The 22,329-nt window shown below is 37.4% G+C and overlaps 4 protein-coding genes and 1 long non-coding RNA gene across 22 annotated transcripts in view; 1 reads left to right on the top strand and 4 right to left on the bottom strand.

The window, feature by feature from the left end:
• Positions 1-22,329, top strand: part of LOC148722412 (uncharacterized) — a 39,590-nt gene that overhangs the window by 16,424 nt on the left and 837 nt on the right. For 3 of the 12 annotated variants that reach the window (XM_088735469.1, XM_088735470.1, XM_088735459.1), the window contains exons 3-6: positions 12,826-12,887; positions 15,472-15,596; positions 17,660-17,735; positions 21,868-21,930. In XM_088735469.1, the coding sequence (XP_088591595.1) occupies positions 12,826-12,887; positions 15,472-15,594 (185 nt within the window). In that variant the 3' untranslated portion in view covers positions 15,595-15,596; positions 17,660-17,735; positions 21,868-21,930. Of the gene's footprint in view, positions 1-12,825; positions 12,888-13,888; positions 14,378-15,045; positions 15,181-15,471; positions 15,597-15,935; positions 16,000-17,659; positions 17,736-21,867; positions 21,969-22,329 lie in introns of those variants that run through there. The other 9 variants (XM_088735465.1, XM_088735460.1, XM_088735467.1 and 6 more) reach the window with 9 other exon arrangements.
• LOC111323015 (uncharacterized) lies at positions 1,620-6,669 on the bottom strand. Of its 2 annotated transcripts, none has more exons than XM_022926272.2 (8): positions 6,367-6,669; positions 4,575-4,595; positions 4,295-4,338; positions 3,215-3,311; positions 2,972-3,015; positions 2,799-2,850; positions 2,212-2,289; positions 1,620-1,752 (listed from the first exon to the last, which is right to left on the bottom strand). In XM_022926272.2, exons 2-8 carry the CDS (start codon positions 4,593-4,595, stop codon positions 1,648-1,650), a joined length of 441 nt encoding a protein of 146 aa, XP_022782007.2. In that variant the 5' UTR covers positions 6,367-6,669; the 3' UTR covers positions 1,620-1,647. The 2 variants fall into 2 exon arrangements, with proteins under 2 accessions (XP_022782007.2, XP_022782008.2); XM_022926273.2 differs by lacking the exon at positions 6,367-6,669 and adding an exon at positions 6,122-6,360.
• Positions 8,358-15,050, bottom strand: LOC148722414 (uncharacterized). 3 transcript variants are annotated; one of them, XM_088735473.1, is made up of 9 exons: positions 14,376-14,481; positions 13,898-13,930; positions 12,310-12,347; positions 10,541-10,607; positions 10,182-10,231; positions 9,963-9,996; positions 9,479-9,504; positions 8,887-8,947; positions 8,358-8,481 (listed from the first exon to the last, which is right to left on the bottom strand). In XM_088735473.1, the coding sequence occupies exons 2-9, from the start codon at positions 13,922-13,924 to the stop codon at positions 8,473-8,475; spliced, it is 312 nt and encodes a 103-aa protein (XP_088591599.1). In that variant the 5' UTR covers positions 13,925-13,930; positions 14,376-14,481; the 3' UTR covers positions 8,358-8,472. The 3 variants fall into 3 exon arrangements, with proteins under 3 accessions (XP_088591599.1, XP_088591598.1, XP_088591597.1); XM_088735472.1 differs by lacking the exon at positions 14,376-14,481 and adding an exon at positions 14,850-15,050 and having other exon boundaries at positions 8,358-8,947; XM_088735471.1 differs by having other exon boundaries at positions 8,358-8,947.
• LOC111322976 (uncharacterized) lies at positions 16,235-20,401 on the bottom strand. 4 transcript variants are annotated; one of them, XM_088735455.1, is made up of 5 exons: positions 19,295-20,401; positions 18,006-18,260; positions 17,259-17,356; positions 17,088-17,139; positions 16,235-16,618 (listed from the first exon to the last, which is right to left on the bottom strand). In XM_088735455.1, exons 2-5 carry the CDS (start codon positions 18,123-18,125, stop codon positions 16,490-16,492), a joined length of 399 nt encoding a protein of 132 aa, XP_088591581.1. In that variant the 5' UTR covers positions 18,126-18,260; positions 19,295-20,401; the 3' UTR covers positions 16,235-16,489. The 4 variants fall into 4 exon arrangements, with proteins under 4 accessions (XP_088591581.1, XP_088591579.1, XP_088591580.1 ...); XM_088735453.1 differs by having other exon boundaries at positions 18,006-18,125; XM_088735454.1 differs by having other exon boundaries at positions 18,012-18,125.
• On the bottom strand, positions 20,549-21,717 carry LOC148722413 (uncharacterized). The gene is made up of 3 exons (XR_015992312.1): positions 21,641-21,717; positions 21,351-21,402; positions 20,549-21,063 (listed from the first exon to the last, which is right to left on the bottom strand). It is a non-coding gene; the product is annotated as an uncharacterized LOC148722413 (long non-coding RNA).

Genomic DNA, 22,329 nt, shown 5'->3' with positions numbered 1-22,329 from the left:
GGTAATTTTGCTGTAATTTTCGATGACTTCATCCGGAAACTGAAACTACTCAAAATGGAAAAATTTCAATTATGAGTAGGCGATTGTATTGTTAAAGCGAAATATGAAATGTCTACATATATTATATAATAAGAATGTGAGAAGTCAGCGATTACAACCTGGTTAGATGTACTGCTCTATGGGCAGTACGTCCATATCCGTTTTTCAGGACTAGAAGAGAATTATTGGCGAAAAAGCTCTTAATTGTGATGTTTATTTATGCGGATGTGACATGAAGCGTGATATGTTAGTATGATACAATCATAGCGTATCTAGCTATAACAACAAATGGAGGCTGACGAAGACCACAGGAAAACATAGGAAAGATATTAAGTGGCAATGGTAAGCAAAGTTTTATTCTTTTGGTAGTCGCTCGTTATTTCCGTAAGCGTTGCTGGTTTTGCAGTTTTTCCATTGTTGCACTCGGGAATTTACCCTGGGACAAATCCCTGTCGAGTAGAAGTTTGGCCTGCAAGTGTAGCTTTTTTTTAATGCCGTGAAACCCCCTGAACTTGACTTAAATCTACCTAATTGGTATTTTCGTGGATGACTTAGTGTCTTCCTCTGTGACATGAATACCATGACAACCAGTTGTTTATCAACTGTTACACGTGCGTGTGTTTTGACAAGGTGGAAGGTGAAATTGACACGGAACAGTTTATGAAAAATTAGAAAATACGATTGTCTGTTCAGTCGCTCTAGCAAAGAATTCTCTCTTTCATAAGACTTTCTGCACCAAGAAGCGACGTTTCTTCTTTGATCTGGCAGCGATTCTCCGTTTAAGTAAAGACAACAGAAGCAGAATGTTAACACCTATTAAAAGTTTAGCGTCCTTTGCGTTTATGTTTGTTGACTGGAGTTACATTGTATTGCCGCGGAGTGGTAAACCATGGACTCGGTTGTCACAGATCGCTGCGATCATATGTGAACATGCGATTCGCGATCTTCGGTTGAGTGGTTTAAGCGAACGTGCGATCACCTACGATCGTCTGCGATTATATGCGAACCAGGCTTAAAAGGGCTAAAGCTTATACTGCCGTTGCAATCTTGGTTGGGCTTTGTGAGTGAAATGGGTCGTCGAGTTTAGCCCCTTTTTAAATAATTGGAAGAGTATTGTAAGATTAACTTAGATATCAATTATTAAGAGGAAGAATAATTAGCATTCAGACCTTATTCGATGATATCGTGTGGCAAGTTCTACTGGCGTCCCTAATTATTTTCTTTAAAGAAACGTGTAATGCGAACAGTTGGAAATGGTTTAAATTGGTTTTTTTTGTTTTGTTTGTATCCTTGCTCTTTTTTTTGGGGGGGGGGGGGGGTTTGGTTTTTTTTTGGTTTTTTTGGTTTTTTTTGTTAACTGCATTTAAGTTGAGTGAATCATAAAAACACCAAAGAGACAAACCGGACGAGGTCAGGGGTGTTCGGGGTGCGATATTTCAGGTTTATGATGGAAATGATGGTACGGTATCACTTAACTTCGCAAGAGCACTCTGGTGGATTAGACATCCATGTGAAGACAAAGCATGATAGCTTTTACAATTATTTATTTGTTCCGCCAAAATGATGCACGAATATGAACATACCAGTAAATGGAATTTTATTTCAAAGTTAGAAAATTCTTTGACAAGTAGGAAAAAAATTAAACAGGAAAAAAAGTATAATAAATATAAAAAATGCTATATAATTATCAAGATGGTTATCGTTATCTTGTTCCTACAAAAGATGAAATTAGAGAAAAGTAAGTAAGCTGATATTTTGCGCAAGAAAACGGCCTGCTTTGCTGCATTTTCATTAGAATAAATTATTTTAGTTGTTATACAGATTACAAGGTTCATTTCTTCGTCGTCGTATCCAATTCCGAAAATGATATTTTTACTCAGAATTATTTGTTTTATTAATTATCACACCTCACCTCCCTCTTGATAAAACAATTTCTGGTTTTATTTGTAGCTGAGTGACTCTTCGAAGCCGTAGAAGTAAATTTAAATAAACTTATCACTCTATTTACACTTGATCAGCATGAGTCAATAAGTGTCTTGAATTGCAGTTGCTTTCTAACAGGTTGGTTTGAATTAAAAGGAAAATAGTGGCTCTTTTGTTTCGTGGATCGTTCATTTGAATTAAAGTCCATTTTTTTCTTATTTGAAGCTTACTAATTTTCGTTTCGCTTACCAAAGGGGGGTTGTCCTCGGTGCATTGTTGAACTCTTTGCCCAGATGTTGTCCAACCAGGCAATGGCTCGTAACAATTCTGAAAAACGTACACTAATAAGTACCGTTGTCTAGTCGTCGCGACGACTAGTTCTAGATAACAGAAACCCCGAGATGTGTGTTCAGGTCTCGAGTTTTCGTGCGTCTTTCACATATTAGCACTTGAGGTTCACAATGCTTTCAAAGGAGAATAGGAAAAAAAGCTCATTATATTTCTTCGTGGGATCTCAGCAGTTGTTGAACGTATGCGTTAAGTTCATTTGAAAAAATTAAAGCGCGTCTCATTTCCAATTTTTATTAACTTATTGTTTTTGAATAGCTTTTCTAGCATGTACAGTATCTAAAGTGGGAAATGAGAATTAAGATTTGCTCAATTTTCACATTTTTTCCTTTGTTTTCAGTATTTGTTCTTGCATTTTCACAAGACAACTTGATTTCCATTTAGGTCAGCTTGGTCAAGCTCATTGTTTATTTTTTCCTTTCTTTTCTCTTCTTTTGAAGTGTGAACAAAACTATTGTTCATTGGCTTGCTTTTTTTAAGTTTCTTACCCCATTGAAGGCTCTGATCCGCACACATCCTTGGAGGACTTCGTCCTTGATGCTGCAAAATATTAAAGTACATCTGTTTTGCTATTTGCATTCATTTTAATCAGAATTGTGGGAATTAAAGGTCGTGTGCATTACCTAAGGTTTGTGGTGGTTGTAAGGAGTATATGACTTACTTTGCTTCCATCAGAGCCGGCTGATCTGCTACGTTACTGTTAATCTGTAGGAAGATAACAATGCATTTGAAATACGTGTCTTTTAATCATTATTCGTTCCGCTCGAATCGATAGCGTTAACTTTGAAGGTGGTAATACTCAACTCTAAGTTGATGCCTCAGAGGCAGTTCGACAGTCAATAAAGACCTTTCACTGAGTATACTCAATTGGAGAAGCTTGTACAATCTTGTCTGCAACACTTACTCGACGATCATTTCCCAAACCATCGGAAGTGCTGTTGTTGTTGCCTTGCAAGAGTATTCCTTGTTCGTCTTCTGTTTGATCAGGCTGCTGAGGTGTTCTGTGACATTTAGAATATAATCATTGTAATAAACAAGGTTACGAGGGGAGAATCGTGGATTTAGATTACTTAATCTAAAACCTAAAATTTACCGCCTCCCGGTTAGCTCAATGGATAGAGCGCTGGATTGATATGCGGGAGGTCGAGGGTTCGAGCCCTGGCCGGACCAACACTCAAGGTCTTAAAATAATTGAGAAGAATATGCTGCCTTTCTATAACATCAAGGAATGGTTTAGATATTCTAGTCTTCTGGGATAGTGACGAATAAATGGAGGTCCCGTCTCCTGCAGGGTTAGGGGTAGGAGTCGTTAATTTCCCACGCACGAGATTACTGTGTGATGGATGCCCCTCCCCTGGGGTGGTATGGGTGGGTTGTTGTCTTGCGTTTCATACATGAGCCTCTGGTTCGGGCAATATGGGTAATCATGTCCCACGTAAAGATATTAAAAACTTTGATTGATTACTTTGATTAGAGTCGCTGTTGGAATTATTTCTAGAAAAGTCAACGTTTTGTATTAAATTGAGGTACATTTTTAGGCTGCCGACTTTTAAGATTAGCCTGATATAGAGAACAAATTTTCGAGTTATGATCTAACTATCTGATGGCATGGGGAACAAACTCTTATTTTCCGTTCAACACAAGTTTCTTCTTTTTTTTTCTTGAACCTGTGTCATTTCTGTGCTAGTAGGTACGGGAACAGGGTTCAGTGTTTCGTATCACCCGTGTCGATGCTGGTACATTGTCTAAACTGCGTAGCCAAAAACTGGGTGCTCGACAAGAATGACGAGACATTGCCTTTAGGCAATAAAACAAGGATATCCCGGTGTTTGGTCATTGGTAGTTAACCTCTAAACAAAGCACCAAATTGTACCAAAACCCAGGTATTATTGTTGGGGCATCAACCACGGTGTCACTCTGGTTTTCAACAAAGGGAAATAAATAAATTTTCGTAAAGACATGTTGGCTCCCGAAATAGACTCACTCCTTTCCTTCTTCATCTCCATCAGAAGAACTTGAATCTTCACTCTATAAGTGTACACAAATATACATATGTTGGTCTCATCGGATCTAAATTTGTCTCGTGGAAACCAGAAAGACAAATAATTTCCCTGTTATTTTAAAAAATTGAAATTGCGATGAAGTACGTTTATCACAGAAGCTATCAGAACTCTCATTCATTTCAAATTTAGCTAGAATGTTGGCTTTTTTGTTTAGGTCAGTTGTTGATGAAAAACGGTATCTAAGAAAATCTATTTTCTTACCTCTCTGCTTTTCGCAGCCATCTAGAGTAATGAAAAAAAGCAACATTTTTGTCAGGACAGACGTAACTGAAGAAAGTGTACAGTTTTTATTTTCAGGAAGTACATTTTCCTGATCCACCGTAACTGTAGCAGATCCCAGGGACAAGTGGCTTGTTTTATGATGGAGCATACTAAGTACACCTTTCAGTTTAATCGTTTTTCAAAAGCAGGAGAAGACAAGACAAACACTGCGCTGCGGGAGTTAGCTTCTTAAATGCTAATTACTGCTCAATAACTGGAGATGTTTCGGGCTAAACGCGAAAATCATATACTTTTGTAAAAAGAAGGTACAAAAGTAAAGGAAAAAGGGGAAAAATAGAAAGAAAGAAAATGATAATAATAATTATTAATTGTCCGAGTTCAGTGGCCCACTGCCACTTTGATTTCGTTATTAAGAGATTTTCAGTCCTAGCGACCAAAGTCACATTATCCGAGGGAAACAGAGCCAGCTAAAGCCCATTTATTGTTTTACACTCAAGGCCACGCGAAACTGTGTTTTGCTGTCATAAAATATCACAGCTGCTCATGTGTGAAATTAGCCCAAAATAAGAGTTTTACCGATGGCCAGCAGGCGCTTGAAATTGCTCCAGTATTTATCTTTGTTAATACCTGTATGTCATGCTGTCAACCGCAAATGATGGATTAATTTAAATAGGCAAAGTTTTGTTTTCTTGAACTATGGGTTTAAAACTCTTTAAGTCCTTAGAAAGAGCACAGCAAGTGCCTTTAGCAGTTGATGTGTGAATTTATATGTTCTATAGAGTTGTTTACCCAACGGCCTCTTTGAATGGTGCACGTGTTTATTTAAAGTACTTTGTTAATTACGGACAATTAAAATACGATAGGGTGTTAATCTCCGATGTGACATATGGTCGTCTGCTCCGGAAGAGGTTATTTACTCTGCCGTGTAATTCTCTCTCAGGTTATTTCATAATATTATTGTGTCGTGTCTGTGATTAAAACCTTAACGTGTGAAAGCTTTCTTTGTATTTGCGAGTACAGGTGGTATTCAGTGACCAAATTATAATATTTAGAACTCAAGTGGACAATGACTGAATGTCATGTTTGTAACAACTCATTTACCATGCCGATTGTTGTTTAAATAATAGAAAGTGTGAAGGTGTTCTCGTAAGGCTTTCCGTAACGCGTCAGCAGTTAGGAAGGAACTTGTGTTTTCGCCGGATTAGGCGAAACGTAATTGGTATCAACAAACACGGTCTTGTGGCACTGAGCTTTGGCATACGAAGAGCATATTGGAATCAAGCTGTCTAAAATTGTTTTAGTGTAAATTTGTAAATGCTGGCGAACAAAATGAACAGCGAAGTGATCTTTGAATCACTAAACAACCCCTATCGGAAGTGCTACTGTGTAAACCGCATCATAAACTCGGTAATTCCGTCGCATCTCTGCGAATCTAACCGGATTAACATTGCATAATCCGATCAGCCAGTTAATTAAGCATTCCTGAGGATTCACAGTAATCGGAAACTCTAAGTTGTTGCCCTTACCTTGATTTAAATTCGGCAGAACTGTTATGATCTTGTGATATAAATGTGTTGAAAGTTTCTCTCTAGCTTTTGCAGTTGTTGAGAAATTAGCGCTTGTTTTGCGCATGGTCTCAACGATGGGTAACAGAGTCTCATACCGTGGGCTCAGCCTGGAAGGCTTTTTCGGTCTGATGAGGAAAAGACTTGAAAAAAATAGTCCAATAGTGGCTTAGCAATTAAACGCAAGACGATGGAAGGATACACACCTGTCAAACAAGTTCCTCCCCTTCACCCGGTTACTCACCATTCAGGGGTCTCTCGTGTCTCTCTTTGGTCATTTGCAGATAGTAGAGGCCGAGTTCTGCAGACGGTTGTTACAGCGTTTTCCCAAGCTGTTCGATCTTGAGCAGTTCTCCGCCATTCAGCGTCTTTTTAAGTCCTTTCAAGGGATGGATGTAAAATGTTAGCCGTGGACAGAATGTTTGTCCCGTTCCGGAGCGTTTGCGTTGTTCAGAAGTCCATACAGCAGACTGCATCAGTGATGTTGACAATCGAGCATCGTTGTTATCCTCATTACGTGACAGTTATATTACCGTCATGTCACCCATGACCTTAAGTGCTTAGACCTGTCACTTTTTTCCCCAGTGTCACAGTTCCGTTAACAAGGTAATGTTTCATCTTCTTTTGGAGCTTGCAGCTTATTTATATGGAGTCAATACGTCAGAATGGTAGTCGTAATCAGAAGAGCAGAGAGACCACCGTTTTCACCAGAGCATAGGTGCTCTTGAGAGCTCCAGTTATGACTCCAACGCCAACTTCGTTGCTAGTGAAAACCAGCCCTAATGTTTCAACAGCGATTATTAGCTGAAGGAAACGAATTGTGTAGACCTCAGGGCTCGAAACTAACGGTAGCCAACTAGCCACAGACTAGGGCTGGTGGTTTTCGATTTTCATTAGCCAGTTTGGCTAGTAAACAAACTGAAATTGTTGCTGAAATTGTTGTAACATCTAAGTTGTCACTAGCCACTTGACTTGTAAGTTGAAAAGTTATTGTCAAGCCCAGGTCACTTGCTAAGACAGAGCCTTGTGTGGAACTGTAGAAGTTTTTGCTGGGCCGAATTTACTTGGTCCGGCGCCCTTTCAAAAGAACGTAGGTCACGATGATCTATACGTTTTTGTTGTAGAACCTTTACAATTTTCTTGAACCTGTGGCTAATACAAGAGGTTCCAGCAACTCTTCTCAGAATCTCAGCATGTACTTACCCCGCGTAGAATGGTCGCCCATGATCGAAAGTGTGACTCTTTGTGACGCTATTTCGTTGACTATGCCATATTAATGTTTATTCCTCTAAAAGATTCACTAACTTACACGAAGTTTCTCTTTAGCCATCATAAGGTTGACATCAGTAAAGAAATATTATCTCCACAACTTGCAAAACTCATCAAAATTTATCGATGACACGGAAATTAATGTGTACAAAAGTTAACGCGAATTTTCGGCATTAGAGCTACTTTTTAAAGCGTATTTTTTCCAGTGAAGCTTTCTTTTGACGCTCCGTTTGAATTTTTGCAGGTTACCTGTAAACACCTAGTAGAACCGCTCGGGGCTTTCTGCTTTGTGCGCTTGATTGGCAGCAAAGTGGCGCAGTTTAGGTGTACCATGTTTAATTACACGTTCCTCAAAGTCTTCCAAGATTTTCTGAGTAGTTTTAGTGAAACACGTGCTAATTATGGAGATGCATTTGATTTCTTAATTTTTTGGGATTTCATTGGCTTACTATTCCTCGCAAAGAAGAAAAAATCCCCTTAGATCCGCCAACCTTTTCGTTCATTGGCCGTTACGACCGTACCCATGCTTTAATATTAGGCAGAAACTTCACAATGTAATTATTGAGCAGGTTTGTTTTGGAGTTAAAGGGGGGAAAAACGTATAAGTGAAAAACGTGTAAGTCAAAGTGAAATCGCTTCAATATCCAATTTTTGTTTGAGTAAGTCAGTATGTCAATGAGTCTTTGCGAAGGAGGGGGAGGGGAAGGTGGCACTTGGCTTGGAGCTTTCCTGTCCAGAGCTATGAAAGGAACCTTGGTGAAGGTTCATTTATCCCTGTTAGCGACGTCTTTAGGGCGACCATGAGACGTTGTAAGGTATTTCAAAGGGGAAAGAGGTGATGGTATTCCCCAATTGACTTTAGTTTGTCTTCTGGTGGAGAAACAGTAAATCATGAAATATTTCAGAACTTCTGGTATTGCACAGAAAGTGGATGTCTGAACGTTTAATAGAAATGTTGTCACACATCACGGATTGATTCAATCTTTTAAACAGATGCATAGACAGTGTCCCCCCTTCGGCGTGTGGTCTTAAGGACTGGGTATCTACTGCATCTGTCAAATGAGAAAAAAAAAATGTTAAGCTTTTGAGCAGTAGACACTCATGAAGAGTTCCTTTGAGAATCACTTGAGAAACAGAAAGGATGTAACGTTCATAAGAAAATTGACGATTCAACATTTTAGAAATAGGGTGTTTTGTCTCCAGTGTATGTAATTTCCAGACAAACCTTTCTGGGTGGGATGTACAATTTTTTCTTCATTTTTTTGGAATTTAATAAGGTTTCTGGTACCCCTCAGAATATGTGTTCCTCTGGATATTTATCGAACTATAATGGTTTAGGATTCACTTAAAAAAAAAAAAGAGACATTAGTCCTGCTGCCACTGAAAGCCCAACTTAAAAAGGCCACTCAGAACGTGTCAGTGGCACAGATGTGTGCATTTTAAATATATGCACCTACCTGCTGCCGCTCAATATAGATTCGAGTGGCTAAATTCTCTAGTCGCACTATATTCAGGAGGCTAAAAGATAGAAAATTCTTGTGTCATTCGATCATTTATCACAATGCTCCATTTATTTATTGTTCTTGAGGGTGACAAACTAGTGGGTAGCTGTCAAAAGCAGTGTCCAAATAGTGAAATCATTTGACAGTCATTGGAGCCTTATAGTTTTCTCCCTTGTTGTCCTGTTTAGAGCGAATGCAGTGAGTGAGGATTGGGTGATGGGAAGGCTTTCTTCCTACCTATCACACCTCGTGCGTCTTTGTTGCCCGCACTTTGATGATGTTTGGGACCTAGTAAGACTCAATTGTAATCTCAAAAGAAGGAATGGAGAAAAAATAAAAATTTTTTTAAAAAAGGAAAAAAGTTGTAAAATTGTACAAATAAAAATAGGAAAAGAAAAGAGATTTGTTATGGCTAAGTAAACTTTTCAGTGTTCCCTCTTGGAGTCATTGTTTCTTTAAACAACAGAATTTGCTTAAATAGCTGCCCCTGGCTGCTCACTAGTGGGGCCTGCAGATAACGTGTCTTTTTTACCATTATGTAACTTACATTGAATCTAGAGTTGATGCAAAATTCTGTAGGGAGACAAGGATACTGTTAGTGGTTTATGTAATTTAGACTGGAGTTATTCAGAAAAATATCTTCCATAGGACTTATTTGATTGCACATCAATTAAATTCTTTTCAAGTAGGAACATTTAAAAGCAATAGACTCCTGCTAAAGTTTTTTCAAGCTGCAGACCAAAGGTGTGTTACCTTTCCTGGCATGATATTTTGTAACTGAATCAAAGTAGCCTCATGAAAAGAAAGCTCATTGTTAAGAAATAAGCCTTGGCTAAAATATGATTCAAATCACCTTGGGAGGTTTAGCTGTCACTGACCTGGGAAGCTCCTAAATTCACTTTTATTGGTGCTTAGGCATATCTCAGTAAAAGAAAGTGCACCATCTTTGCAGAATAGTTTAACTTGCATTAGTCCAGCAAGTAATTATACAAAATAGAATCGAGGCTAATCTATGGTTAATATTTACCCACCTGTGGGTTAGTTCCTCCCTGAGGATACTGACCCCTGAAATTGGACATGAAACCTGGTGATTAAATCCTAGTCTTTTTTTTCCTCGAGTCTAGATCATAGCATTTACTTAAAATAGCAAAGAACCCTTTATTCGAAGTAGATAGGGTAACAGTATTTTAAATGGGATATGCAAACCATGCTGCAGGCTGTGCTTGAACGTTTTTGGAAGAATCCTTTACCTCGGGTGCACCGTGCAACCTCTCCTAGGGTCCTGTTCAGGAACATTCTCCTGTTAAAAAATAACGACGTTAATTTACCAAAATTGTGATGGTTTTGTAAAGAAAAGAGAATCACTAATGTCGGTCCAATTCTCTTTTCTGCTTTTTATCTTGATAAGTTTCTTATTTTATTGTTGGAAATAATAGGATATTTCTACATGTCAGTACTTACGTAACATTTAATACTCACTCACAGAGGAAACCATCACTAGCGCAAGTTAAGGCAGACAATTTTGACAAAAAATCTAACGTAGATCTAGATGGTCTACAAGTTTACTTTGTAAGAGTTCTTGCCCTGCTTAGTGGAGTAATTGTCATACCTGGGCACTGTCAGCTGTTGGAGGGTTGCCACCCTCATAATTTAAATCTAGAATTACTCCCTCGTCCCTACAAACGAATCATCATATATCATTTCAGTTGTTTTATGCAGTCATGCTGTATATCTTATGGGGGTAAGAATACCCCACTTGGTCTTTCTCTATATGTCCTGAAGATGTTTATTAATGCATTAATAGCAAAGCAAGAAAAAACGTTTAAAAACAAGGAAACAAACAGTTAACACAGGATGTAATATATTCCTAATCCCTGATTTTTTCTTCTTTTAGCTGAAATGTATTTTGGAAATGTTAAAATTTAATAGAATTTAACACTGTTCATATTCAAAGCTGCTCTGGTCCCAGTCGTTCTCAATGTTAACCTGATGAAATTTTTTAGATTGTATACTGTTTTCCATTCATTCACACGTAGTATAGATTGTCAGTTATGGGTAAAAATTAAAATTACCATACCCCGATGAGTATTTTAGATGGTGGCACACACCTTATGGAATGTCTCAGTATTGAAAAGATCTGAGAGAGCTTTGCCCCTGTCACTCTTGAGATCAATTTTCGTCACCTGAGACACATGACTTACAATTTCAGTCCTGAGAATTTTGTGCTTAATCAAACCATATTCTCTAGTCTAGAATCTTTTTTCTTGTCACCTTCTACTTAATGTATTGTTATAACAAAGACAAGCAAATCATTGGTAACTTGTTCTTTGAAAGGGTCAATGTACCAATATTTTTTCTTATTGACTAATTCTTGTTATAAATATTGCCACACATGCCACTGCATTTCAGAGGCGTGAGATGAAGAGGAAAGGAATTAAAACAGGAGGGACTCCCTCTAAAATGTTGTCTCCTTTGACGAAGTTCTAAGTAACAACTCAACTTCCTTCCCGTTCAATTCAAAAAGGTGTTTGTGTGAGAAGTTTTGCTTGAAATCCTAAACAAGAGCTGCGAAAGAGGCTGGTCAAAATTCGACATGCGTGAAATAACGTGCCTTTTGAATCAGTTGCTAGTTCTTTACTTTTACTTTAATCATTTTCTCAACAAACTTAACACATATACAAAGCTGAGGGGGAAGGCCAAGAAACAGGAACAGGTTCCCTTACAAAAGGCCACCCAAAAAAGAAAAACACTACACATACCTATATACATAATAATAATAATAACAATAATAATAATATAATAATAATAATAATAATAATAATAATAATAATAATAAAAAATTAGGTTAATTCAGCATCTAACTGGTATAAATATGCCTTACAAAGACTTTTAAATCAGAAAGAGACTCAGACTTCCTGACATGCATAGGTAACAATTCCAGGCTTTAACTGTTCTATGGAAATAGGAATATTTTAGCATGTTTGTTCTCGCATATTGAGTTTTAAATGACAGATCAGCATTTCTTCGTTCATATGCTGCATTTTGTCTGGAAATAATAAAACTAGATAAGTTAATATTTAAGAGTCCCTTTAAACATTTGTAAAAGAAGATCAAGTCAAGTAGAGTCCTTCTAGACTTAAGGGTTAGAAGATGGAGAGATTTCAACCGCTCCATGTAAGATATTTTCCTTTCATCATGAGTCATGTGGCTCGTCTCTGAATGCTATATGATTTATGTATCTTTGTTGCTATAATTGAGAGTAAACTTCCTTGATATTGAATCTCTTTTAAAAAGAATCCCAGTTTCTTTTAGTGGCACCTGCACCCAAGCTTTTGTTGAAGTGATGTAGTTAAAACCCTTATGTTATGTAGCTTTTACCTCAGCGTGACCATTAAATCCAGATCTGGGTCAAAGACCTGAAAATTTAAAACAAAATAATTATCAGTGGCCATTAAAGCAGAATATGATAGTAAACTGGATAGGGTGAAATTCAAGCCGTATTCTCTTCTTGTCACCTTTGATGTCAAAAATGACTAACCTTTCATTTTATCAATAAGTTGTGCTTATGAATAGGTTCTCTTGTCAGCCTATTTGTTGCAGGTAGATTGCACCAAGTGAGATCAGTACTCTAGCCTCTTTAGTTACACCTATTGTTTTAAGTCTCTTGAGAGTGAAGATGGGATAAAATAAAATTTGCCTTGAAAAAAATTCCCAATTTTGTCATCCACTGTAGAGATAAGATGATAAGAATGTTCCATATTGTGTGTCTAACTTAAATGAAGCTTTTGTGTACTGCTTTTCAGTGTTTCCTAAACCTTTAGTTATAAGTTTTTCTTTTCAGCATTATATCAGGATTTATGTATCTGATGGGTTTTTCCTTTGCAATTATTTTAGCATCATCCATCATGCGGCTAACTGGACTTGAAACATGTGCAACAGCAGAGAAGAAGAGTGATGTAAGTTAAAAATAATTATAGATTTTTTTTCTATGCTCTGCCCAAAGAGGAAATTTATTAGATGGATGGATGGGGATTAATATGGAAGGAAGGAGGGCAGTGTGTGTGTGTGTGTGTGTGTGTGTGTGTGTGTGTGTGTGTGCGTGCGTGTGTGTGTGTGTGTGTGTGTGTGTGTTCAAGAAGTTCAACATAAATGAGAGAATAAAATTGCACCCTTCTTTTCAACAACAACAACAACAAAAATTATTACTCTTTTCGCATTACTTATTAGTACACCATTAAAATTATTTATATGTGAACGATCCTTCGCAGTAAAGCACTATTTGAGCAATAGTGAAAATCAGACCTGAAAAAAATTTCAGGCCTGTACGGGATTCGAACCACTGACCTCTGCGATACTAGTGCAGCGCTAGAGGTCGTGGTTCGAATCCCGTACAGGCCTGAAATTTTTTTCAGGTCTGATTTTCACTATTGCTCAAATAGTGCTTTACTGCGAAGGATCGTTCACATATACGTCTCATAACCGCAGTTCACACATATGTTTCATATGTTTGTTGTTGATTAAAATTATTATTGCCAGTCTATGTAAGGTATGATGTCAGTGATAAATAACTTTTTTCCCCTGATTGTTTGAAACTTTTAATGAAAGCATTCTCTATGAAGAAAGATCTCCAGCTCTTTGGTCCTTTAATAAACCTATACTTTCCAGTGGCTACTACGTTAGCGTATAGAAACCTCAAGGGTTTTGTTATGTACGTTAATTGATCGTGCAACTTTCACAATGGAGTCCGTTATTGTCACAGTTCTCTCTTCTCCAAATTTTCGTGCTGGTGAGTCATAATGGACAAATAAGGTCAATAACAAATAAGTTCACGAAAGATTTCCCTGTTCTCTAGGATCCGGAAAAATAGTGCAGTGATACAACAGAAACTCGGTAATAAATATTTTATTGACCGGCATCTAACTCAGCAGCCCCTGCCCTTTTCCCACCTATTTTCCAGGGTACTCACGATTTGTCCTATGTCTTGATCAGCCATATCAGCCTAAAACACAAACAATAGGCAAGCTATCGGGGCATATTAATAAGTTTAAAAGCAAGTTTACTACAAACATGTGTTTTTCAAAGAGTATAATCCCATCGTCAAAATGTTTCAAACTTCGCATGGAGCCTTTAAGACTATTGTTTTCTAGATTTGCTCAAACTTGGAAGATTTTTTAGACCTTTTTGTACAGTGTGAGCGTTAAACAATCGCTTGAAACCACAAGAGGCGACAGTTTTCCACTTTTCTTGGTTTGAAATTCGGAGAGGGAATGCAATTTGTGGCGAAAATAAGAGACGTGAGGTGGAAAATGATGCGCAAAACTACTGCTTGCTTCGCAACAAGCCAGCAGTCCTGGTACCGCTAACTTCCAAGCAACTCTTTGTCAGCTAACATCTCAAGTACAAACTGTGAGAAGCTTATTATATGAGTGGCGCGAAAACTGTACCTTTTACTCGAAGGAACCTGGCGTGCTCCTGGTTACTACTTTACCTAGTTGAAACCGTCCAAGTCCAAAAATCTCGCCACGATCAGCGAGTAATCACATGGACTTGTTTTGGAGAGCCCGCTGAAAAATGAGCCCACGTCGGTCACTATGGCAACAATTAGGTCGCTAGTATCTTGTAACGGATTTTCATCGATGGCACTTAAATGTTTTCCATCTTTTTCATCATTTTCCATCTCTGGACGTTTAAAGAAAGTGATATCTATTGTTATAACTATCTTGGACGAATCTTTGTGCGATTTTTTGGAGCCCGTCTGCTTCGACGACATCCATGTACCTGAACAAAAAATCTGCATGATTCAACGGTTTGAAATGATAAAAGAACCGTAAAGGTAATCTTACGAATATATAAATTATACAGACGTTGGTAAATCGTACAAAGACCAGGGTAAAAGAGCTGTGAAAGTGTTTACAAACCGTCTGATCTTGCCGTCGATCTGTGTAAACCGCTCTATTCCTTTTGGAGAGCTAAAAGTGTTATTCCAGTGAACGAAATTATTTAACTCAAACGCGCTCATTTCGTCTGATGTGTCGAGGTTCTGTCTCAAATAATCTAGTTTCGGAGGCGTTTACTTTAGTTAATGCAACACATTTCTCTACTTTCCTTTGCCAGGATACTTATTTGTTCGCACGCTGATTAACGATGAAAATAATCGAAGCACTGAGTTAGTAGCCCAAGCCACTGTGTTTAAGACGTGAAGACGAAACATGATCAGAAGCATTTTTATCACTAACGTGTGCCATAATAATTAAAATCTTAACTAAAGCTTGGAACAGATCCATTTGAATATCTAATTTTTAAAACGATATCTTTTTGTGGTTAGTTACCATATTTATTTACCTCGCTTCATTGGACTTTTTATTTAAGCTGTTAGATATTTGTTTTCATTGGTTGACTGATTTGTTGGTTTAAACTGTTGACCTTAAACAAATCAAGTGGTTTTTTTTTCTAATTTTCGAATGCCTAGGACTGTTAAAAATAATCAGGCAGTGTCAAAAACAATCTTCTGGAGTATTTATGATCGGATGTTTTTTTTAGACTTTGAGTAAAACGATCAGAAACAACACTCCCAAGTTAACCTTGCCTATAATGAACACAAGCCCATTCTACGTAAACAAACAAGTCTCCCTTGGTAGACAGATCAGGGAATTTATTTTATAGAGGTGAGAAATGGACTTTTCCCTTAAACGCAGGTTGTTTTATTGCAATTTTTTTTCGGGGGGGGGGGGGAAGGGGGAGGTAACATAAACATTGCCGTAGGTTTTAGATGGTCCATTTCATAATTTTATATTACAAATAGCTTGTGTATAGTTTGAATTCATGTTGAGCGAAACATAATTGGGTGAACTCAGTGATTTCATCCTCAGTATGTTCTCTATAACTTAACTAAGATTGACCATATTGAATAGATATTTGTTTTGATGTTCTATTATGGTTGCGAGATCAGAGATTTAGGGCTCTGTGCAAAATGCAATTGACAATTATTATACACCATGTTATAGGTTCAGAAGAATTCAGATAAAATCCGTATAGCGACCTGAACAACCATTCTGCATCCCAAGTTAGGTGAATTTTTATTCATAGGAAATAGAGTGGCTCGGTGTGCATTTCTGTGTCAGGCGGATACCTCATTAGCGAAATAAACCTATTGAGGTCCGCTTCAGTGTACAGTCACTTCATTTCTGTTTTTACTTTTCCATGAAATATCAACATCAGCCCCTTGGTCCATCACCCCAAATATAGAAGGAATTCCAATTTATGTATTTGAAAGGAGAGATGTGAACAAAACACTTGCACTATGTTTAGGAATGAAAATATATTTATTTTGAAATGTCGTTGACTCTTTTGATTCCAAAGAGTGAATATCATCTAATTTCTCCTTACAATATCACCCTTAACTCACACATTAACATCACGAGAGTAAAATAAATGATCACCAACTGATGGTGGTCTTGATTTTTAAACAAAGTCTCCTTGTCAGCACCCTAGGAAATATATTGAGAACAGTATGGGAAATAAAGGGTTTATGGCAAGTTTATAAGTTACTCCAAATTCCTCAGATATGTATGTAGACATATACCACCATGAGGAGAAACGATGTAAACAGCAACAAACACGTTGCCTCCAGTAGACCAATGTAGAATTGGTCTTCAGGTTGACTTCTGATGTTCTGTTCATTGGATCTCTAAAAGAAATTATCAAAGACAAGTGAGAGGAAGTAGAATTACATGCTGTAACCAGATAGGAAGTAAGACTTAAGGTTTAAGCTTTTAAAGGTTTTTTTTATTATTATTTTACTTAGTGTCTTAAAATCTTTCTTTTTTTCGGAAATTTTTATTAATTTAATTTTGGGGTGCAGTTGTTTGATAGAAAAAGCTTATGGAATCCTCAAATTGTCGAGTTTTTATAAACAATACACCACTCTCACACTTGAAGTTTCTGTAGATCTCAACGTTTTTACAAAAGGTAAACTGTTCAAAAGTCTTGCAGGAACTGTTTGCTGTAATTGTATGAAAGATATATATATATATATATATATATATATTTCCAATAACAAATGTTTCTCTGGAAACACAAACTGTTTCTAAACTCTCCAGTCACTTTTAGAAGAATTAGTTGGAGCACATTTAATTTTTGTTTGCTCGTTTTCTTACCAGTATGTGGTGTCTCAAAATGATCGATGTGTTCATCAATCCATCCGTTTGGCTGAAAAATAAAGAGAAACACTTTTGTTATTGTCAGTATGCCTTACTTTCCTAATTAAGAAGAAAGGGATTTTTCTGCTATTGAAACCGGCCAAAATGTAGCAATTCCTTCAGAATAACCTTTCATCGGATAGAAATCTCATGTCTTCGTTCTCTTTGTTTTTGTCTTCTTCCTCGTCACTGCTCTCGCTGGGGTATTGGGACTGTTCTCTGTATGCCTTTAATGCAAACAACAACAAAGTTTTGTAGTCAGCGTCACATACAATAGCATTGGTTTCATAACTTACTAGGAGAACCGTTTACTCCGTTGGTCAGAACTTAAAAAAAACTTAATTTTTGTACTGATCTGTAACTTACTTGTTTCTCTATCCGTCTGCAGATTTTTGTTAATTTTATTTTTGCTTGTTTGACTGTTTGGGGTTTTTTGGTGTTTGTTGTTTCTAATCGTGTATCTTTTGAAAAAATTGTTCATTTGTCATTTATTCTGTAACTTATGTTAACTGCAATTTTTATCTTTTCAGGCTTATGGAAGGCGTTAAGAGCTGTTGTCGTGTTGTTCAGAAAACTGACCAGATCAAAGACAAGCGAAAGCCTGATGTAAGTCAAAACTCCTAATTTAAGCCCTTCATGTCAAAGTCTTGAGCATGTCTTGTCACTGGCTTCCTATGATTGCATATCAGCACAAATATTTCTTTTACTCGGGAAAATTTTTCATCAGGAACGAATAACTTGTTATTTTACAACCTATTAGCTGCAAACCTTTTGATGTCAAATAATTCTTCAGAGTACCGTGTGGGCAAAATGTCTGTGATTCCACAAAAAAAAAAAAAAAAAAAAAAAAAATTAAATTTTAACGATTAATGTTACACTTACCAGTTGGTCAGATGGTTGCCATCTGGGGGAGTGTCTTGATTTCACGAGATTTTCCATGTGGTTTGTCAGTGAGGATAAATCAGCCAGAGAGCGTCGTCCACGTTTCTCCGCCATCTTTTAAAAACACACAATATGGAAGGAAGGGAATAAGGCGAGTTCCGTAAATACCTTGCGCCAAACAGTCAAAATGGCGACATGATGGTAAAATTCTTAACGAGTAAACTAGAGATATATCCACGGTCTATACACCTAGAGAGAAGGAAATATACGACATAAATTTGGGCTATTTGTTTCGTTTCAGCCCCTTTCTGATTGTTCGTTTTAACCTAAACGACCGACGAAACTTCTTTTCGAGTGCCATCACTTCTGTGTATCAAAGTAGTTCTTTGGATTGAACGAATATGACAGAAATTTTACCATAGCCACCGGTTCAATCTCATTTCGACCGCCGTAATTAGGAAACACGTCAAATTGTTAGCCCAATGTACAGTTCCAATCGTTATGAAGTCCCCGACTAATCGTGTTTGTCGTCATTTCTGAAGTGGTTTTCACTTCCGAGGTTTAAGCATAATAATCTAATCAGTAGTTATGTGGCCCTTCGCTCAAAGGCCAAATTTTGTTGAAGTAATGTATTGAAAAGAGAGCTAATGATTCCATTGTTGGCTTCCTAACTCGTGAGATAAAATCTTTCCAGTTTTTTACGTGTAATCTATGTCAATCCTCTTCATCTTTAAACATTTTCGCTCCTTTTGGATTGATTAAGTATGTGTAGGTTTATTTAATTTTGGATTTCGGCTAGCTTCCAAAGTTCTACGGGATACTTTCCCGTTTTGCAGAAGAAGTAACTTTGAGTAACTTTGATTAGTTTTGCTGGGAATTTCCTCTTGGCAGAGGAGAGCTTTGACACCATCATACCCTCACTATGAGGTGAGTTACACCAAAAAAACTGCTATTTTCTTCAGATCCAATACGATTTGTTTCATCGGAAACTTTCGGTACGTATCACTGGTGCTTCTCTTTTTTGGCGATATACGTGAAATTTATACCGTGTGTAAAGGATAGCGTCGCTGAATCACTGATAGGTTTTGTTTTCACTCTGGTGCATTCGACCTTGAAATTGATTCTATCATGCATGAACTGAATCAGTCGTCGCCTTTAGATGGTATGCTGGGTATTCGTCATTGATTTTCTTAACCGCAACATAGCACTCTCGACACGCGAAATCGTAACCTTGCATGCTAACCAAAATCTTGTATTTACAAAATTTGAGTTACCACTCTTACCCTAGAAGTTTGTACATCAGAGTGAAAAGGCGCCATCTGAGTAGAGTCTTTCGCATCTAACAGCTTATGTCATCTTCCGCATTTCATGATCGTTTTTTGATTGTTGTGACCGTTTTCTGTTACTTGTAATCTGTCGATGTAGACTTCGAGATACGAAGACCTGAAACAAGTTGAGCAGTCGAGAGCTCTAACCATCCTGAATAAACACAACAGGCAAAGAAAATGTAACTCCCTTCTAACAGCTTTCAATAAAACTCTAACTGAAATTCTCGTGACTACAGCGGATCAATCAGTTAGCTATGAAGAATTGTTTAACACCTTCTGATTGGTGGCGTGAAAATTCCTGCGGCTCAGCTCAGTCTTTATGAGGATGACCTTAGGTTAGAATTTCTTTGTGTTTGTGTCATGTATTTTTATCTCTCTAATTCTTAATCGGTAAGAGAGGCGAGGTGTGGAAAATGAGCTGTTCATTGAGTTCATTGCATGTGCTCGTCTTAACCTTTATTTTGGCGTGCTCATTCAAGACCCTCTTTGAGCCGTATTATCTTATAAAAATTTATATTCCGCCCATACTTTGATTTGTTTTGTTTACTTTTCCGTTACTTCGTGGGAACATAAATAATTCCATTCTCTTGAGTGTACAGGAGACAGCATTTTCAATGCTCTGTCCTTTTAAAATCACATTCTTCTATGCTTCCGAAACGTAGATACACTGGGATTCGTAATTATCGAATTAAATTGCCGGTTGTGAAAGAATTACGACTTAGGATAGCTTTAGCCTAAAATTAGTATGCTAGTGGTATCAGTCTAATTTCTAGAATCCTTACTGACCTTTTGGCAGCACGTTAAGTTCGCTGTTTAAGGTGACTGCCTTCATTACTTAAATGTGATCTGTTGCTTAAGACTGTAGCTATGTTAATACAGAGCCCGTTACATTAAACCGGCAAGGGGTGACGGTTGTTTCCGTTTGACTGACGGCGCAACTTAGAATATTGAGGCTGACCAACACGTTGAAATGCAAATTTGGTACTGCTTATTTAACTGTGGACTGACTCTCTTAAATGGATGAAAGAAGCACGTCAATTGACAGAAACCTGTAAATGTGATGAAACCACGTAGCGCTGAAAAAACGCAGAGGAGGGTTTTTTAGTGAATGGCCTGTCTATGAACATTTTGTATGTGCTCAATCATTCTAGAGCAATCACTGGAGGCACTTTGTTTTGTTAGAGACTGAGTCTTGAGGCATTTTGTAACTAGGTTTCTTTTGGTTTTTTATTTATTTACTGGAGTGATATAAACAGGGAACCTGCGGCATAAAAGAAACGATGATTCAATAAAAGTATGAGTCAGTGAACCATAGCCGTGTAAACAACCCGTGGCCGTCAATGGCCGGAAAAAGAGGTAACCACAACAGGATTGGCTTACGTTTGGCTCCTGATTGGTTAAGAGAGAGTGGCGCGAGTTTTTTATAGAGCCAGTCGTGAAACTTAATGAAGCAAATCTGGATTACTTGAAACACTCAGCCGAAAACCACTTTGATAGCCTAATTAGTTCCATTGCTTACTTGGCTAATTACATCTTACTGATTAGCATTATGCAGCATTCATAGCAGTCAATGAATGAAAGATTCTTAGCGTCTAGCCCTGAAAACTCATGTTACGACAAATCTACAGACTTTCTCGAACTGGAAGTATATTTATCGATGATCGTTCCCTGCATTGGGGCGTTCCTTGGTGTTGCCGTACCACAATGTTTACCCTTTCCGTTTCCTGCAGAAAAGAAAACACGAAAGATTACTAAATAAGTACGTAAATAGATTGATAAATAACCCTCACGTAATGTTTGTTCTTTGATGCAGCCTTTTGACGTTTGTATGTTCTAAATCAAAAAACTTAAAGATACATTGCAAAGAAATTGATAAAGAGAAATTGCATAGACCATAAACGGTACACGATAAGGTAATAAGAGAAACCAGAAACAAATAAGGAAACAAACTGTCTTGATAACATCGAGGCTATGAACGCTTGGTTATTAGATCGACTGTAATACAACTTACGCGTAGCTGATCATCAGTCAACATTCGATGTACACATGAACGTGGGGTGAACCTGCAGTTTTTGAAATGAAAAGATTTTTACTTCTTGCCAAAAACATTTCTTTTTTCTCACGGGTTTGAATTTGTTTCCAGATATTGTAGACCACATAGCCATAAAATGAAGTAGAGCCGAGGTATATCATCGAAAGCACCTAAGGTTGCTTTGTCTAGTCATTTGTCTTCATTCATGATGGGTTATAAGGTTAAAAGTAAAATCATGTTACGTGAGGTTTACTGAACTTGTAACTTACAAGTTATGGAAATGTAGATCGTTTTGCTGTGAACATTGGGTGACTATTTTTCCTTGTTCAGTAAACGACATCTCGTGAGTATCCTAATGAAGAAGAAAATGAGGAAAGCTGTCATTGTTATGATCAATAAATGCAGAATTGGTTCTTTAGACTAGCCATATTTGTTAAAAGTAATACTTCGCTACTTTTTTAGCTTATTTTCTAATTGATTCACCTTTTTCTGAAAGTCTAATCCAGCAGGGATTCCTTCACTTGAAAAGAGAGATGTATAGAACATTTTGATCGGTTGGGCTGCCATATTTCTTGATCCTGCATCGAATACAAAACGGTGTGTACATCAATATTAATACAATCTATTAACTTTGCCCCTTCCTTCTCTCAGTCGAGTATTGATCTGAAAATTAGATTATACAAAGTGGACCCACACATCGTGCTTAACATTCGCCAGTGGAATAGCTATTCATCCATACTTGCCAGACAATATGCGTATCAAGGAAAGCTGATCAAATTCAAAGACACTATCCTTTGTTTAGTGTCTGATCCACGATAAATATTGATTTTATTTGAGGTTTGTGCAGTTTGTGTGCCCGAATTTTTGTCTTGTTTTTGTTTTCTTCGTTTTCTCTTTGACGTAATGTGAAACTCCTTGGAGTGTGAGTATCTCGAAAAGCTGAAAGTGAATGGAAACC

The sequence above is a fragment of the Stylophora pistillata genome, chromosome 10, assembly GCF_964205215.1.
Source record: "Stylophora pistillata chromosome 10, jaStyPist1.2, whole genome shotgun sequence".
NCBI classification, from domain to species: Eukaryota; Metazoa; Cnidaria; class Anthozoa; order Scleractinia; family Pocilloporidae; genus Stylophora; species Stylophora pistillata.
Note: the sequence above shows the minus strand (reverse complement) of the source record. Positions and strands in the feature narration are given on the sequence as shown.